General features: G+C 44.7%; 1 protein-coding gene across 1 annotated transcript; it reads left to right on the forward strand.

The window, feature by feature from the left end:
• The first annotated feature begins 1744 nt into the window (after positions 1-1744).
• Positions 1745-2713, forward strand: LOC103301703 (melanoma-associated antigen 4-like). The gene has a single exon (XM_054719554.1). It carries the CDS (start codon positions 1745-1747, stop codon positions 2711-2713), a length of 969 nt encoding a protein of 322 aa, XP_054575529.1.
• Positions 2714-19741: the final 17028 nt, after the last annotated feature.

The raw sequence follows: 19741 nt of genomic DNA on the forward strand, positions 1-19741 counted from the left end.
GACTTCCCCATCCAGGTCCAGTGTAAGGAACAGAGCCACAGGTCGGCTTAGGGAGCACTGAGGTGACCCTGGACCCCACAATGTAGGGGACCCTGGCAGAAAGGACTCGATGTTGCAAACTCCTGCTGTTGCCACATGGATGTGGATGGGGGAATCTTGGGGATGTGAGGACCTAGGTCTGAGAGTTAACCCAAGATCAGCAGTGGGACTAGTCCCAGGATCTGCCCAGTGTGAATGTGCTGATAATCCGTGAAGCCTCAATGCACACCCCCTTCTCAGAAAAGGAGGAGTGATACAAAGGCCAGCTGTCCGCAGTCCTCAACCCCAAAAGGAACAACAGTGGACCTAAGTGGCACGCTCCTTTCTATCATGGGTGGGAAAGTGGGGAGTCCTCGGTGAGGTGGGGTCTTTCTCTAAGGGGGAGAGATAGAGTATCCCAGGTAGGAGGCATGGAGGTAGGGCCCGGCCCTGGCAGGAGTAAAAATGAATAATCTACAGGGGCACTAGGAATGCAACCAGGACAGAGCGCCCAGTCCCTGCTGCCAGCATTTTGTGATGATGGCAGGGATCCCGGGTGGGTGCGACAGGGGAAGGGGTGGAGAGGGGAGATGGTAGCCACCTGAGGCTACCCCTGAAGTTTGTGCAATGTGATGCCTCCTCATTTGTCTCTTGGGGCTCTCCGGTCATCTGAGGAAGGGTATCCGCTCAACAGTGAGAAGAGTCCCGGGTCTTGCCAAAGTGAAGATGAGGACCCCAAGGGAGGAGTGATTGTACCCCAAGCCCTGAGACAAAAATGGGACACCACAGAAATCCAGCCTGCCCCTACTCTCAGCCCTGGAAACCCTGGGCGGGGCTGTCAGTCTAAGTCCCTCCTCCCTCCTGATTTTTAGATTGGTAGTCTGGGGGAGTGGAGGGCCTTGGTCTGAGGGTCTGGACAGAGGTCGAGTCAGGTTCCCATGAGTTGGCAGGGTGGTCACAATGAGGAATGAGGGGACCCCTGAAACAAGCATACATGGAGCCCAAGGTCTGCCGAGCCATTTTTGTCAGGAATGGGGAGACCTGGAATTGTGGGTGTACTGGCTCCCCTCACTTCCTCCTCAGTTGTCTGTGGAGATGAGGCCTTTCCTTTAGGAGGGTAACCTCAAGTCAGCAGATGCAGTTGCTTCAGTTTCTGGACAATGAAAGGGTAAAGACTTAGTGGGACAGATGGAATCAATAGAGTAAGGGCGCACATTATTGTTCCTTCGTGACACCTATTAGACTCTGGGCAGGTGTGGCCAGATGTGGGGCCACCCAAGTCCTTCTGGTTAGTCTCAGAAGTGTATGGTATTGTTCTGAGAGTTTTGTCTCAGGCCAGCAGAGGGGGAGAAAAAGGCCCTGCCCGGGGACTGGTGAAAACCCTCAGTGAGCACAGAGGTGATCACCCATCCAGAACAGAGGAGGACCCCACAGTACCCAATCCCACCTCACGACACTGTCTTTCCCAGCACCTTGGGCTGTGCCAGCTGCACCCTGAGGAGCCTTCTCACTTCCTCCTTCAGGATCTTACTGGACAGGCCACTGAGGAGAGAACCGTGTGAGGCCCGAGAGCACTCCTAAAAAAGAGACTTGTAAGTCACCTTTGTCAGATCTGCCTAGGGTGCGTTTCTCAGCCGAGGCCCCTCACACTCCATTTCTCTCACAGGCCCGTGGGTCCCCATTGCCCGCCTTCCCACACTCTGTCACTGTCCCAGCACGAGTCATCATGCATCGCCATCAGATGAGTGAGCTCTGTAAGCCCGAGGAAGACCCTCAGGACCCAAGGGAGAACCAGGAACTGGCGGCAGTGCAGCTGTTCAGCCCCGAGGAGGAGGAAGAGGCCATGTCTCCCTCCCTCTCAGTCCTATTCCAAGAGAGCCTAAAGGAGGCAGCTGCTGCTGAGACACCAAGTCCTCCCCACAGCTCTCAGGGTGCCTGCCTTCCCCCCGCTGCCGTGGCAGCCTCTCCATGTAGCCAACCTGAAGATGAGGGCTCCAGCAGCCCAAATAAGGAGGGGCCAAGCAGCAGGGTGGGCTCTGAAGAGGCCGAGTCCTCTCTCCAAGGCGCCCTACGTTTGAAGAAGGCTTACCTGGTGATGTTCCTGCTCCTGAAGTATTGTGCAAAGGAGCCGACCACAAAGGCAGAAATGCTGAGTAGTGTCATCAGAGAGCACCAGGACTACTTCCCTGAGATCTTCAGCGCAGCCTCTGAGTGCATGCAGCTGGTCTTTGGCATTGATGTGAAGGAAGTGGATCCCAGCGCCCACACCTATGTCCTGGTCACCACCTTGGGCCTCACCTATGATGGGATGGTGGGCGATGGGCACAGATTTCCCAACACTGGCCTCTTGGTCACACTTTTGTTGCTGATTGCCGCAGAGGGCGACTGTGCCTCTGAGGAGGAAGTCTGGAAACCCCTGCATGTCAGGGGGGTGCATGATGGGAAGGAGCATTGTATCTATGGGGAGCCCAGGGAACTCCTCACCAAAATTTGGGTGCAGGAAAAGTACCTGGAGTACCAGCAGGTGCCCAACAGCCATCCTGCACGCTACCAGTTCCTGTGGGGCCCCAGAGCCCATGCTGAGACCACCAAGTTGAAAGTCCTTGAGTTTTTGCTCAGGGTTTATAGAAGGGATCCCAATTCCATCCCATTCCTGTCTGAAGAGGCTATGAGTGGTGAGGAAGAGGGGTCCTGAGCCAAGTTGCACCCAAACACATTTCAGGCCCCTGTCTGGCAGCTTCTCCTGCTGGACATGATGTGAGGCTAGTTCTTTCCTCTGCTTTTGAGAAGAGAGCAGTCAACGTTCTAGGTCATGAGATCTAGGGCGAGTTGGGGGGATAAGGGCTGTAGCATCTTTGGGTTCCTATGATGATTTAGAAATGTATCCTTTAGGAATTTTCCAATGTTCTTTTTCATAGAAGGTTTCATAAGCTTCAGCATCTAAGTGTATGAAAGACATTGGTCACACATATATTTGTACTTGTCCAGTTCAAGAGTGATAGATTTGCTGCCCTAGGCAGTTTTTCCCAGTGTTTAGAGTGTGGCCCTATGACTGAAGGGTCTCGGGTTCATTTCCAGTCGAGGACACATACCTAGGTAGCAGGAGGCAGTCAATTGATGTGTCTCTCTCACATCAACGTTTCTCTCTCTGTATCTCCCCCTTCTGTAAAAATCAATGGGGCGGGGAATATCCTCCTGTGAGAATTAACAAAAAAGGAGTAAGAGATTTGCTACTGTGTAACACAAAGCTGAATACCTTTCAGCTTAGTTCGTGATCCCAAACTAGATAACATGACATCAGAACAGGATTTCCTTGGAAATGTGAAAGAATTCAGCGGTGCAATCGGTGGAGTCAAGAAATAGAAAAATAAAATCAAAAGGTCATTAATTCTTGCTTCCTATCCCTTCTTGTCTGTCTTTTTATGAGACAAATTACATAAGGATCCTTGGGTTTGCTTGCTTCATTCAAGAAAGTGGATAGCATTTAATCGGAAAGAAGACGACCTCTGCTCAGTGGTTCATTTATTCCCCAGACATTGGCTGATCCTCTGCCCACTGGGAAGAGCATGGCACACCCACCCACAGGATGATAGTGTAGGTGCTGAAGTCTTATAAGGAAGGGGGTGATCTAAAGTGTCCCCTAAATCCTACAGAAGAAGTAAAATAAGGGGAGAGGTAGTGGGACTCCACGGGACATCACTCAAGTGTAAATGGCCTCAGCCAGGGCAGTTTGGGGTTTTGGGAAACAGTGATTCCCTCTGTGGGCATTGATCGTGATGAAGCTGGGTGGTGGCAGCAGCCAGACTCTCCGATGTTGTGCCAGGCACCCCTTTTCATGCCCTGGGGTAGCCAGTGCTGACTCCATTTAATTACATTACCTTTCATGTAACCTGGGCAATTCTAAGCAATGTATAGATTTTTGTTGGGAGTAAAATGAATGGAAATAATGGTTTCGATGGAAGAGCAGCTGTCAGGGAGGGACGGAGTTGGTCTCTGACTCAATTTCCTGGAACTTTAAATTGCATCCAGCTGGGAAAGGTTCCCCCACCCCTAAATTTTAAAATGTGCCCTCTAAGAAGGAAGTAACACTTACCGAGATTTATTTACAAAGCTGAGTCTTTGGCTAGTATATTTTTTATTATTTTTTTATTATGTAAGATTTTATTGGGGTGACATTAGTCTACATGAACATATAGGTTACATGTGTGGATTACTAATTTACAAAATCTGTATATAGGACCATATGCCCACCGCCCAAAGTCACCTGATATTGGGACCCCTTTCTTCCCCCACTCCCCTCCCTCTGGCAACCACCACTCTGCTGTTTGTGTATGTAAGTTTCACTTTTATATTCCACATAGGAGTTAAATCATATAGTTCTTAGTTTTCTCTGATTTATTTCTCAAGGTCCATCCATGTCTTTGGCTAGTTTAGTATTGCATATCCTACTGAGCTGAATGCTCACTGAGATGTAGTAGATAACAAGAAGAATAACAAACAAAAAACAAAAAAAAAACAACCCTTCCAGAGTAGAGGATAGTAGGGCTTGGGGTAACATAATATTAAAAATAACTGGCATTCATCATAGTCCCAATCTCCGTCAGGCACTGCGGGAGGTGCTTTATAAACACTCAGTACATTCCTGCAGTCCTATGAGACAGGGCTTATCAAACCCACCTACTTCACAGATGAAGAACCTGAAGCTCTTAGGGCCAGCTTATATCCCCAGGATCACATAGCTAGTAAATGACAGGCAGAGATTGGATCCCTGGTCTGAATTCCATCTAAAGTCCATGTTGTTCACACCCATCCCAGATGTGCCTAACCTTCTGACTCATAAATCATTTTTCTTCTCAGTACTGCATGATGTCTCTCAGGCAATAAAAAGAGGGACCCTGGGGCCAAGGCACTAAAAGCAGGCCTAAGGAAGGAAGGTGACAGTGCAAATCAAACACAATCTGGGTACTATCTGTGGCCTTTATTTACCAAAGTTCCTCCTGCCCAAGTCCCTGGGTCTCTTGAGAGCTGAGATGTTGGCATTTTTGTCCAGACCATGCATTTCTCCACATGACAGCACCCTTTCCCTGGGCTTCCACTGTGTGCCCTCTTGTCCATCCCTGGATCCTGGCCCGCTGACCAGCTTCTCACTGCTGCTTCCTCTGAAGCCTGTGGCCACTCACAGTGGAAGCCCTGGAATCTCCTACCCCCTACACCCCCACACCACCCCGGCCCTAGCTTAGAACATTTCTACTCCCTGCTGAAGTAGTGGTCATCCATCCCTCTCCCTGGAACCGCTCTGATGGAAAAATCTCTTTGAATTTGAACAGTGACCTTTAGATACTCGAACATCCTGGGGATGTCTTCAGCACATTCTTAAAATGCTTTCCAAATGAATCAATGAGTACAGTATGATTGGGCCCATAGTCTACCAATTTGGGGATGTAACCCTGAAGTTAGAGGGAAGGTTTGTTAGAATACCTGCTGTTTAAAGCAGGAGTTTTATGGGGTGTATTATTTGAAACTGGCCACCAAACACATACACGGATGAATCAGCTTACCTAGGTGGTCAAATCCCAGTGCCTCCTTCATAAGTGGTAGATGCAGAAAGACCATGGAAATCACTGTGCAGCAAACATCTACAGAGGCTAAATTCTCCCAAACTTGGAGCCCCCTTGTAGGTAAAAAATGGTTTTTATGTAGACATGTTCATCCTAATTACAAATGAAAAAATAATTATCTCCCCCCTTCTACTGTTTCATTTCTGTGTATCTGTACCCCAGGAAAATAATCATTTTCCGTGTACCTGATGGCACCTGTATAGGTGTTCAGGTATGTTCAGTCATGTAGAGGGCAGTAGAAACTCACAAGATTTTGGTCATGCATCAAAAGGAAAGAGAAAATTGTCATCCAACTGAGATTATATAGGTTATCTCAAAGGGAAGTGTAGAAAAGTGTTATTGAGTGAAGATGGCAAACCCACTCAACTGATATTTACAGGATCCTATGAAAATTAATGTGATCCTGTATTTCAAATCTCCTGTCACACGGTAGTCATTGAAAAAGTTGGGGAATTTACGGCAAATTTGACCTTCTCAGAAATTTCTCCAAGAAATGAAGGTTATTGTCATAACAAATCATAATTGTTTTTTGAGCACCTAATATGTAACCGTGTATGGGAGAGATTACAAGGTCTCATACATATTTTGTATATGGGAAAACTACATTGCCAGTCCCCTTGTTGTTAGGAAGGAACATCTACCTATTGTCACTGAGATCTGGTCAGAAATATTGTCACATCCAGACATTTGGGAGCCACTCTGACAGGCCCCACCTTCCTATTTCAGTCAACAGCAAACATAGCATACCTGTGTTGAGATGATGGGACTACAATCTTGAAGTATCCCAGATCCCTGAGTCACCAGATAGAGGAGATCTCCTGCCCAACTGCATCCAAATTTGTATCCGCACAAAATGACTTTTGTTACGCTAAGCCATTCAAATTTCAGTTTTCCTCTGTCTCATCAGCTTGCAGTTACTTCAACTGACCAATACACAGCAACATTATCTGCTGTTAGGTGTATTTAAATAGTTTAATTACAAGCACAATCCTGAATATAATGCATATATTCTCTTGGGGAAAAAAATTGTAAAAGTAGATAATTGCTCCCTTTGTAAAATCCTTTCAAATTTCAGCCTCCTACTCAGAGGTGGCCATTGCTAACAGCACAGTTATAAGCTTAAAATGCAAAGGGTCTGAATATTTCAGATTTTTATAAATATTGCTGAAATTTTCAAAAATGCTATACCATTCATATGATGAAATTTTTTATGTGAGTATCTTTCACTTTCCAATGTGTTTTAGCATTCCTTTAAATGTTGGTTAGAATTGTGAGCAAGAATATTTACTCACTCTTGTTTTAATTTGCATCTCTCCCGTTTTCGAATTAGATTGAAAATTACACTAACTTCATTCCTCTCCAATATAAAGCTGCATTTATGCAGTAATGTCCCGAGTAACAGGATTCCTCTGGGCATGAGTTAACATCCTGAAATTCTGAAATGTCAACAAAACACTTCCCTTTTGCATTGAGAAGCACTGATTCAGTCAGGAGCCAGGGAAGGGGACCCGACTGGACACTCTCAGCCAGTGAGGGACATTGGAAGATTGAGGGGAGAGCAGTTGCCAGTATCAAGGAGAGAGACCACATGCAGCACCAAGTCCAGAGGGCCCCAGGCAGGGTGGCAGTCAGTAAAGAGTTGAGGCTAGGGGGAAAGAGCCCAAAGGAGAGAAGGTGGGGAAGAGAGCAAGAGAGGACAAAGGCTGGGGAAATCTCTGAATCATCCTCACCAGCTGGATGTTGCAGGGTGTATATGAAGAATGGCCCAGTGACCTGCCATACTCCTGTCCTTAACCTTACAGTCCCCCTGCCTCTGTCAGGAAGAGTATAGCTGGCTCCCTGCATCATTCAGATGAACTACATCTCTTGACTACTCTTGTGGTGTCCTGGGGCTGGGAGCTGTCATGATGCCTGCTAGCAGCCGGGGACTTTCCACCTGCATGCAGGGCAACCCCACATAGAGGTTGGGGCTTTGTGAATGAGAGGGATTGGTAACTGGGGACCGAGAGCTGAGATAGGTCAGGAATACCCATGAGCTGTGCCTGCTGCAAGGAGGGTGAAATCAGAAGAGGAAAGTCACAGGACTAATCATGTCAGACTCTGCAGACAAAGGGCTGGGTATGGACATGCTTGGAAACACTATGTGTGTATTGTTCCTGGATCCTACTGCCTCAGGGGTTTCTGAGTTCTTGGCATAAGAAGGGCAGGTGTCCTGTGGCTACCACTGCTGTCCTATGTTGCCAGCAGACACTATCTGGGATACCAGATTGGTCCAGGTGCAGATGTTTTCAGGGTGAATGGAAAATCCAAGGGGATGGCACCTTAACTTGGGGATGTGTGGGGTCCAATGCTGGAAGCACCATGGATGATCCTGTTGAGAGCACCTCCACCTCCAAGATGGTGTTTGGCCCCAGGGAAGAGGTGCCCATAATGGCACTCTCAGTAACAGAGTCCCATAGGGATATTAAAGTTACATGAGCAGTTGGAACACTTTGGGTTACTTCCATGGAAAGGGAAGGCCCAGGCAGTGGACAAGCTCCACATTTTCAAACAGCAGTCATTATTCTATCTAATAGAAGGGTGATATGCAAATTAACCACCACTCCGTCACAAAGATGGTGGTGCCCATAGCCACAAGATGGCGACACCAAGTCCTCTCAGCCCTACGAGAGTCCCCTAGTCCTGGGGTAGGGGGGCGGCTGCTGAGAGCAGGCAGTGTGAGCAGCCTGGTGGAATGCTTGCTTCGTTGCTGCGTTAATGAGGCAAGTGTTCCACGGCCAGCCACGGATTGGCCTCTGGGCTGCTGAGAGCCTCTGGGCAGCAGGTGCAGAGCGGCCAGGCCCCACAGAGAGCTACTGGTGCATGGATTCGTGCTCAGGCCTACCAGTATATATATAAAACAGAAAAAAAATTCTGATTGATGGATTTCAGGCATGTACACTGACTGGCCAGATTATTATGATCTCTGAAGGCATAATAATCTGGCCACTCAGTGTACAGATATTTATATTAGAGACCCAGTGCATGAATTCGTGCATGGGTATGGTCCAGCCAGCCTGGCCAGGGGGAGAGGACATGGGCAGTTGGCCGGCCTGCCTGCTGGTCGAACTCCTGGTGGAGGGGACAATTTGCATATTAGCCTTTTATTATACAGGATATACACTGAGTGGCCAGATTATTATGTGTTTAGAGATCATAATAATCTGGCCATTCAGTGTATATGCCACTTTAAATACTCTTCTGTTGGCATCCTTGTCAAGACCTAATGTACATCCACCAATACTCAGATACTTTGTCTAACCTTGTTTAGGCAGCTGGCATCTCTGTAGTAACTAAAGTTGCTATGCCAAATAGCACAAGGGGCTGGAGGATTTTCAGGAGGCTAGAATTCATGAATCCATCCTATACATCCTATATCTAACTGGTATATCTCCATGATGCATCCTGTATCCACTGGTAGTCTATTGTGTTCAAAATTTTAAAAGTGAAACCTCTTATTCCAAAAGGCCTTTCACACTAATCCATTCCACACACATGAGGAAGGCAGAGTAGTCTGGTTGAAATGAAGACTATAAACCCAGAGTCCTTTTAGTCCAGCACCCTTTCTTCCCTGTTGGGCCAGTGGGTCCTGACACCAGGGACAGAACTCTAAGGTTGTCCCTGAGCACAGCAGGGAGAGTTCTGTGCTAGAAGACCTTTCTTTAGACATGGACTTCCTCATGCTCCTGCATAGGTGTATAGAGGTAGAGTCCATTCTGTCCAATACACTGAATGCCAAATTTGCAGCCTGGCTTTCCAGCACTACCAACAACTTGTGGCCCCCAACCTCTGCAGCCCCAGCACACTCTCCCATCCCATTGCTTGTTTCCCCAAGTCCTTAGTAACCACCACCTCTGAACTAGATATACATAGGCCAGTGGTCGGGAAACTGCATCTTGTGAGCCACATGCGGCTCTTTGGCCCTTTGAGTGTGGCTCTTCCACAAAATACCACGTGCGGGTACACACATACAGTGCAATGGAAACTTCGTCTCCCATGCGCAGAAGTCGGTTTTCGGCTCTCAAAAGAAAAAGAAATTTCCATCATTGTACTGTTTATATTTGGCTCTGTTGACTAATGAGTTTGCCGACCACTGTCCTAGACTGATATTCAGCTTCCCTAATCTCAACCAAAACCTATTATAGCTGTGTAGCTAAAGCCACTTTAAGAACACAGGGAAAGTGTTTTCTATAAGAGTTCCTTATTGCATAGAGAACAAAGAGGAGTAATTTGGATCTGGATTTCACAGAAGCCCCTCTAGTTACACCATGTTCACATTTAAATGATGGGTGCAACTTCAAGGCCTGGCTCACCTGGTCACTGTGCTGGGGTCTCGGTACAAAAAGGAAAACAGTTTTCCATGCCCGTTGGATCAGAAGAGTCAAATAAACAAAAATCAACAGTGTGCTTCCATTTCTCCTCTCTTAGCCTTTCGTCTACTGTTGGCATACATTTTACTTCTACTGTACATTGTGTTGTAAATCCCACCATACACTGTTAGTATCCTTACTTTGAACAGTTATGTCTTAAAGATATTTACATAAAGAAGAAACACATCCTTATGCTTATGGATGAAGTTGCAATCCTAGTGCTCTTCATTCCTTTGTGTAGATCCAAATTTCTTTCTGATGTCATTTTCTATCTGCCTGGAGGACTTTAACATTTCTTTTAAACATTCTTTAATATTTCTTACAGTGAATGCCTCTTGGTGATTAATTCTTTAAGGTTTTGTATTTCAGAAAAAGTCACCTTTGTTTTGCAATATATTTTCACTCTATATAGAATTCTAGGTTGACAGTTTAATTTTTCAGTACTTTAAAGATATTGCTCCACTCTCCTCTTGCTTTTATTGTTTGTGACAAGTAATCTACTCTTACCCTTATCTTTGTTCCTCTGTCGTAAAGTCTCTTTTTGTTCTAGATACTTTTACAATTTTCTGTTTATCATTGATTTTAAGTAATTTAATTATTGTGGACCTTGGTGTAGTTGTCTTCATATTTTTTGTTCTTCCCATTCCTTTTGCTTCTTGGATCTCTGGGTTTATGGTTTTCATCAAATTTGTAGATATTTCATTCAAATATTTTTCCATCCCCTCATTTTTCTCTCTGTTGGGGTCTGCAAGTGTATGTATATAGGCCACTTGAAGTTGTGTCACACCCATCAATGCTCCTTTTCATTGTTTTCAGTATTGTGATCTGCGTGTGTTTCTGCGTGTGATCTTAGGGGACAGTCTTCAGTCTGTCACTACTGACTATAATGTTATCTTTTAATTTTTCATAAATGTCCTTTATCATGTTGAGGATGTTCCTTTCTACTCCTAACTTGCTGAATGTTCTATCATTAAAAGTTATTGGATTTTGTCAAATACTTTTTCAGCATCAAATGAGATGATCACGTGTTTTTCCTATATTTTAGGAATTTGGTATATAATCCCTATCATAAGCTCCTTTGTTCAGTTGGCTAATATTTTGTTGAGGAATTTTTATTGTATATTCGTAAGGGATATTGGCCTGTTGTTTTCCTGTAATGCCATAGTTTGGCTTTGGTATCAAGGTAATGCTGGCACTTCACAGAATAAGTTAAATATTTCATCTTCTATCTTTGGAGAGAGTTTGAGAATGATTCATTTTAATTCTTCTTTAAATGTTTGGGAGAATTCTTTATATCTCTGCATTTTAATTGGATAATTTAATCTATATATATTTAAACTGAGTACTGATTAAGAAGGGCTCCATTTTGCTACTTGTTTTCTTTAAGTTCTATATATTTTTAATTAATTTCTTCATTATTATCCTTCCAGTTCCTCCAATACATTCCAGTGTATTGACTGGATTATTTTTCTAGTGTACTATTTTGATTCCCTATTCATTTGCTTTTCCATATATATTTAAAATCATTTTCTTTGTGATTACAATTAATATTCTAAGTTTATAACAATATGCCGGGACTGACCAGCAGACCCTAAGCGATGGATGAATGATTACTCTGACACTCGTTTCTGTGAAAGAGAGGGCTAAAGGGGCTGCTATCAAGAGGCACCAGGCCACCCTGTTCTTCTGCCTCCTTAGTCTTTTATTGTAACAACAGCTTGAACTAAAATTAACTATCAGATACATTCCGCAGGGTAAGTATCCTTGAGAAAGCACATGCTTCTACAAGGTCCGGTCTTGAGACTAAACATAGAGATTCCAGTAAAACACCTGGGGGCTCAGACTTGTTTGAAAAAGTCAAGGCAGTGGCTGCTTCCTTCAGCAAGGTCCCCCTGGAGGCCCCCAACCTTTCAGAGAATCCTTCTTTCAGACTTTCCAACCAAGTCCCGTGCTTCCCCACAACAATCTAGTTTGAATTGATAGCAACTTAGCTTCAATGGCATTCAAAACAACTCTGCTCCCATACAGCTCCATACCCCCCTTATACTGTTATTATTACACATTAATGTCTTTACACATTGACCTTTCACATGTTTATTTAAAATGTTTTCTGCATTTTTTAAAATTATACTTGTTAAAGAAATGGAGTCACAAATCAAATATACAAGAATCTATGATATATATCTATATATCTATATATCTATATATATATAGATGTCTATATTTCTATATATAATCTATGATATAAATATACAAGAATCTATGATATAATATATATATATATATATATATATTTACTTTTCCTAGAATTCTTTATTTCTTTACATAGCTTTAAGTAACCTCTACTTTCCTTTCAGTTCAACCTGAAGAAACATTTTTAACATTTCTTGTAGGATGGGTCTTCCAGGAACAAGTTCTGTCAGACCCTTTTTTAAGAAAGAAAATGTGGGAATGTGACAATTATTAATTTTTGAGGGATAGTTGTTTCAGGTAAGGGATTCTTAGTTGCCAGTTCATTTTTGTTTTTATTTCAGCACTGTAAATATGCCATCTTGCTGCTTTCTAACCTCCATGACTTATGGTTAAAAAGTCAGCTGTTAATTTTCTTAAGGCTCTCTTGTAGGCGACAATTCACTTCTCTTTTGTTGCTTTCACAATTCTTTATTGTTGGCTTTGGACAGTTTGATTATAATGTTTATCAATGTGGATCTTTGAGTTTATCTTGGAGTTTTATTGAGCCTCTTAGATGTGTAGATTCATGTGCTTCATCAAATTCAGGAAATTTTGGCTATTGTACCTTTAAATATTCTTTCTGCCCCTTTCTCTTGTCCCTCTTCTTCTGGGACTTCCATTATACAAGTGTTGTTATACTTCACTACAGGCCAGGTGCATGGATTCGAGCACAGGTGAGGTCCCTCGGCCTGGCCTGTGCCCTTTTGCTATCCTGGGCCCCTTGGAGGATATTGGACTGCTGGTTTCAGCCCAGCTTCCACAGTCCAGGCTGAGGGACCCCACTGGTGCAAGAATCCACACACCATGCCTCTAGTATGCATATAAGAACTTTGTTTAATCTTTTCCTGCCCTCCCCTCTTCCCTCTGAGATTCATCAGATTGTTCTGTCTTTCCATGCCTGTGCATTGAGAGTCTGCCCCCTGGTGGACAGTGTACATCATAGTTACTTGTCGAACAGTTGAATGATCAAACAGTCACTTAGGCTTTTATATATAATGATGGCTAGAGGCCCGTTGCATGAAATTTGTGCACGGGGGTGGGGGATGTGGAGCAGGTGTCCCTCAGCCCAGCTTGCCCCCTCTCCAATCTGGGATCCCTCTCACAATCCAGGACTGCTGGCTCCCAACCACTCGCCTGCCTGCCTGCCTGCCTGCCTGATTGCCCCTAACCACTTCTGTCTGCCAGCATGATCACCCCTAACCACTCCCCTGCCAGCCTGATCAACACCAAACTGCTCCCCTCACAGCCCAATTGCCCCTAACTGCCCTCCCCTGCTGGCCTGGTCACCCCTAACTGCCCTCCCCTGCCTGCCTGGTTGCCCCTAGCTGTCCTCCCCTGCAGACCTGGTCACTCCTAACTGCCCTCCCCTGCCAGCCTGGTCGCCCCCAACTGTCCTACCCTGAAGGCCTGGTCACCCCTAACTGCCCTACCCTGCTTGCCTGGTCCCCCCCCAACTGCCCTCCCCTGAATGCCTGCCCCCCCCCTCAACGGCCCTCCCCTGTAGGCCTGATTGCCCCCAACTGCCCTCCCTTGCTGGCCTGGTCCATCCCAACTGCTTTCCCCTGCTGGCCTGATCACCCACAACTGTCCTCCCCTGCTGGGCATCTTGTGGAGGCCATCTTGTATCCAAATGGGGGTGGCCATCTTTGACCACATGGGGCAGTCATCTTATGTGTTGGAGTGATGGTCAATTGGCATATTACCTCTTTATTATATAGATGGTTTCCCACAGGTCCTGTAGGTTCTGTTCATTTTTCTTCATTCTTTTCCCCTTTGATCTTCAGGTTAATTTTAATTGACCCACTTTCAAATTTACTAAGTCTTCTGTCTGCTCAAATCTGCTGTTGAATCCCTTTAGTGAATTTTTCATTTCAGTTACTATAGTTTTCCTTCCCAAAGCCTGTTTGGTTTCTTTTGCAATTCGTCATTTCTATCTGTTTATTTGTATTCTTTATTTGGTGAGCCATTGTTCTGCTGTTTTTCTTTAGTTCTTTATCCCTGATTTCATTTAGCACTTTGAGCACAATTAAGACAGTTGATTTAAAGCCTTCATCTAGTAAGTCCAATGTCTGGCCTTCCTCAGGGACAGTTTCTGTTAATTTCTTTATTTCACTCATGAATAGTCCAAAATTTCTGATTCTGTGCATGGCTCGTAATTTTTGTTTGAAACTGGCCATTTTGAAAACTATAATGTGGTAACTCTAGAAATATTACTCTTTTTCACTCCCAAGGGTTTGTACTTACTGCTTCTCGTGGGTTGTAGTTATATGTCTTTGAAGACTGGCTTTGAGTTGGGGCCTCTTCAAGGCTCAGCCAGGTGCTACAATTTTGCCTTAACCTTCATTTCCTGCTTAAGTGGGGCCTAACTGTCAGAGCTTAAGGTGGTCTCAGGTCTTGCTGAGCATGGATCTGTTCTTGGGTATGATCATGCTTTTCTGGATTATCAGATGTGTATGGAAGACTTTCAAAGCTCTTATTTACCTATGTATCTTCTACCCCAGCCTCTTCATTCCTAGGGTTTCATTCTCTCTTCTGTTTGCCCCATCTGTGGTCTCTTGCCACAGCCAGCTATGGACAGTGTATGCTTTTAAGTGTTTTCCTAAAATGCTGTTCAGGAGGCCACTCCAGCAATGAGAGAATTATGAGGGGAGTGAAACAAAGACAAGCCCCTAAATCATTATTTTAGGGAGCCACCAGACAGGAAAATACACAACCACAATTATTTGATAATAAGGTCTATATTTCCCCCCTCTAGCATGAGCAACCTGTACTATGAATGTGGACCACCGTCCCCACAGCTGCTCCTGAGCAGGGCAATGGTGGTTGTAGGATGTAAGCAAGAATCCTACAACACTGTTTTCACAAAACTTAACAAGCTCTTTCTTTATTTAGCACTTTCCAAGTTGTTGTATGTTTTTGATTAGATTTCATAATTCCAAAAACAAGTTGATTCTGAAACATTTTTGTCAGATTAATGGTTGCTCCAGTGGAGGAAATGGATTCTTGGAACTCCCTGCTCTGTTACTCTCCTTTCATTCTTTAATACATTGAAGGATTCACAAGGAAAGCAATTTGATCCTAAAGTTTTGTTTCAGAAAATATTTCCTGCATTGCTATTTTCATACAACCCCCATTTCCCAGGCAAAGACAATGACTCAGGGAAGGTCCCCACAGTCCAATAGTAGTAGAATTTGTAGGAGGCCCAAAGACCCAGAGAGGCTGACCAGATTTGGACTATGTCCAGTAATCTTAGGAGAGACTGCTCAGAGGAGCAGTAAAAGGTGATGATCCTGGCTATGTTCACCTACGGCCATCAGGACTGAGGTATGAAAAGGTAAGCAAAGGAGAATTCTTGAGCTTAACAAACAGGAGATCTGTCAACCAGCTTTCCAGGTCTCACCTTGCAGGAGGAGCTCCCAGGCCTGTTTACAGCTCAGGGGAGATCCTCTTAGAGAGGGCACCCCTGTCCCATCCATGCACACTCTACTCCTGTTTTCTCACATTAGGGAGAGATACATCTCACTTTAGAGGGAAGACAGGAGGCACAAGGAAAATTTTTTTTTCCAAGGGAAGGAGTCTGTGAGCAAGTATTGTAGTTGAAATTTATCAGGCAAAATAGAAGGGACAACCCCAGCAGGAGAAGAGTTTATTCAACTGATTAGACAATGATGAATTCCATAAACAAAGGAGAGTGGGGGGAAGCGGGGCAAAGTGAGGGAGTTATATTAGAGTGTGCACCTGTCAGTATGAGGGGGATGACATTTGAACAGAGACCTGAGGCAAGGCACACAGGCTCATGTGGTTAGAGTGCAGTGATCCAGGGCCAGATAATGCTGGAATTGATGGGCCTTGCTGAGGGATTCAGACTTCATTCCCCATGTGTTTGGAAACCACCGGAATGTTTTGAACAAAGTTGTGACATGATATAATCATGATTATAAGGACACTCTGGCCACCATGCGGTGATCAGACTGCAGGGAAATTAAAGGAGATCCAGGAGTGGGAGACAACAAGAATGCCTCTGCTTTTCAAGTCTCCATACAGTGTGTGGCACATAGAACCCAGTCAAGCTTGATTAGGGTGAGCAGCAACTCCCATATCCTTGGCTTCATGGTAACCTGTCAAGGAACTTGAGAGGTGACACTCATGCCCACTTTCCTCTCTTTTTTCTCTCTCCTCCCCATAGGTGAAGGGCTTAAGAAAGGGAGCTGAACACATTCCTCTCTCCTCAGCAGGCCCCTCTTAATTCTCTGTTTTAGAGGCCAGCCCTCATTCAGGGCGCAGTGACACTTTAATGATATGTTATCTGCCAAGCAGAAAGGGACCTGGCCCTCACAAGAAAGCAGGAATTGACCAGCTGTGTCAATGCCTGGGGAGGGGGTAGCACTCATCTGAAGAATTGGGGAAGGGATTGGCAAGCCCATGGTGACTGCTCACCTAAGCCAAGGCCTTTCATCCAGCCTTTACCAGCAGTGGAACTGTTTCTTCCATCTCCACCTGCCGGACTCTCGTGTTTGACTCTTCAGTCCAGAACCCCATAAAGGATGGGAGGTGCTACAGATCAGGCCCCTGGAATCCCAACTCTGAGCCCAGTACTGTGACCATTATCATGACCATTATTTACCTCACGCCCAAGGATGCCATTCCAATCTGGGCATTTCCCATCAGGCACCAGGTAGCTGCCCTGGCTTAGCCCATCTAGGGTTTGACTGGGACATTGTTTAGTCTTGGCTATTCCAGTGGTGGCCTGGGACTACTAGTAGCAGCATCAATTGGGAGCTTGTTGGAAGTGTAGCTTGTCAGGCTTGCTCCAGACATGCTGAGTCAGTATCTGCATTTAAACAAAATCCCTAGAGGATTTACAGGCACTTTATAGGATGACCTGCAATGCAAATATATAATTTCTCTATCATTTTTTTTTCAAATAAGCTAGTTTATTTTGGAAATTCTGAAACTACTTATTCATTAATATTTGGCAGCAACTTTCTGGGAAGGGTAAATGCCTTATAACCCCCACCTGGGATTTAATCTGAGGCAGATGTGTAATCTTCTGGCATTGGGCACAGATTAGCTGTTTGGCCATGATCGACTAAGGCACAGATGAATGGTTCTTGGCAGAATGCAAGCTGGTTCTCCTGTGGCCTCATGGTGGCTTGTCTGGTTAGTGGCCTTTCTATAGGAAACTTCCTAAGCTACTCTACCCCTGGAGTCTGACTTGGCAACTTCTGTCTCATACATACAATACTCTCAGACTGCAAGGCAGGCAAGCCCACCAAAGTTTCTGCCATCAACAGACCATCCAGGACACTGCTTCTAGTGAAGGACAGAGGAAGAGTAGAAAACCTAAGTCATGGGCATCCTGAGCTCCAGGACTGGCGGATCTCTCACATGTCTCTTTGCTTTGCCTTCTCAAGTAGGTTCTTGGTTCTCCCTAATCTTGAGCTACCTTGGCACCAATCCCTGTGATCTAGGGTTTATTATCATAGCACTCCTCCTAACTATCCTCATCACTAGCTTCAAATTGGCCCTTGTACCTCTCTGAGAGAGTGACTAGAGGAGTCTGATTGTTTCCAACACAAAGGGAAACAGCTTATAGTTCCTTAGTCTTGATCCTCTAGTTCTAATAATGCCACAAAGATTATAAAAGTTTTGAGTTTTCTAAAGCTGCATCAGTCACAATGAGGTTTACAAAGTGATATTCTCTCTTGGCATCTTCTATATCACTAGTTCTAACTTTCTCAAAATACTTCCTCTGTTTATGAAACCATGAGACTTGGGACAGGACTTCCTTCTCCTTGTAAAATCATTGTCATTCATGACCTGTTGCCTTGTTAATTGCCCATTGTCACCTTCTCATCATAGGTGCCTCACAGGGATTAAAAATCCATCCAAAAGTTATTAATTGACTTCATCAAATAATGACTAAGTAAATAAGTAGAGTGGGGCATCTTAGACTGTAATTAGCCTGCTGTTAATTGCCCCCCTGGCCTTACCAAGTATAGCAGTCCCAATATATCCTTGGAAATTTCCCAATGCCCAGTTCCATGGGGATTTCCAGGATTCAGAGCCTACTCAGTGGGAGAGGTCTCAGGCTTCATTTCAATTCCAGCTACTGCTGGTGAAGGCAGGGAAGAAGGAACCCTGAGATACCTGCCAGCCAAGGCCCCACATTTTACAGATGGAAATCCAAGATCCTTATTTATTTAGAGTGTGGGAGTAAGCTGCCATGTCTCAGGTGTTAGGCAGAAGGTTGGACAGTTCCTCATTGCATTCTGGGGTAGAGGTGGGCATTTCTGGAAGGAATCAGAATCCATGCCAAACACGAAATCAGGTCCGCAAGATTGAAGAACTGACTGGGGGGACTAAGCCAGTATAATAGTACAATTAATCTCTCTCTCTCTTCACTGCTCTCTTGTTCATAACCTTCAGGCCAGGATTTCCAGGCTCATGTGTTCAAGCTTGAGGGCTCATTACATGTATACAAGGTGAGGACATATGTGAAGGACCATTTCAAACTTCTAACTACCTGGTGGTACATGATGGCATATTGCCACAGCTTCCCAATTGCTCTGATCTATAAGCTCTTAATAGCCAATCCAATACCATGTAGAACTCTGCAAACCACATGATGAAAATTGGAGATTCTCTGAGGGAAAGGTCTATTTTCTGGGAAGTCCACTTCTTCAGTAGCCTCCATAATCCCTGCTCTGTCCCAAGTCCTTAGGGAAGGCTCTTTATATTCATTTACCATGAGAATGAACCGTGTGCACAAATGACCCACTACTGTAAATAAAGACCAGAAAACCTGGTCTTACCATGCCATAACTTCCATTTCCCCTTACCTGAGCTGTCTTCCCTCTAAAGAATGGGGCTTATGCCATCAAGGCCTCTTACATATCAATAATACATTCTGGAAACCCACTTAGAAAACATGTTTGACACTGAAGGATATGCCAAAAAGAACAAGACCTGGTCCTTACCCTCAGAAAACTCATAATCTATGAATGAAGACAGGCCGACGATAAAGTATACTGACTCTGGATAAGGTACTAGATTGAAGGGTAAGCAAAGGAGAACAATAGTAAAAGGAGCTATTAAAAGGTATGCTCAGAGGAGAGCCGGAAGTTCTATATGTCAGCAGCACAAGGTATATAAGGGCAGGACTATGTGGCAGGGGATGAGACTAATAGGGGGATGCAACTGAGTGTTTTTCTCTTCTGGTCCTATGTTCTGGTAGTTATTGTTATACAACAAACTGTCCCAAAATTTAGTGGCTTAAAACAACAGCCATTTTATTATATCTCACAATTACATGAGTTAGGAATCCAGGCAGGGTTCACCTGGGTGATTCTTGTCATTGACAGAGATCGCTCAAAGGTATTCAGCTGGAGGATGGGGTTGATCTGCTGAGTACACCACAGCTTCATTAACATATCTGGTATTTCAGCATTGATGTCTGGAAGG

This window comes from Eptesicus fuscus, chromosome 1 (assembly GCF_027574615.1).
Source record: "Eptesicus fuscus isolate TK198812 chromosome 1, DD_ASM_mEF_20220401, whole genome shotgun sequence".
NCBI classification, from domain to species: Eukaryota; Metazoa; Chordata; class Mammalia; order Chiroptera; family Vespertilionidae; genus Eptesicus; species Eptesicus fuscus.

Bases quoted from the DNA above. Each gene is read 5' to 3' on its own strand.
- LOC103301703 (XM_054719554.1), top strand. From the start codon at position 1,745: ATGCATCGCCATCAGATGAGTGAGCTCTGTAAGCCCGAGGAAGACCCT.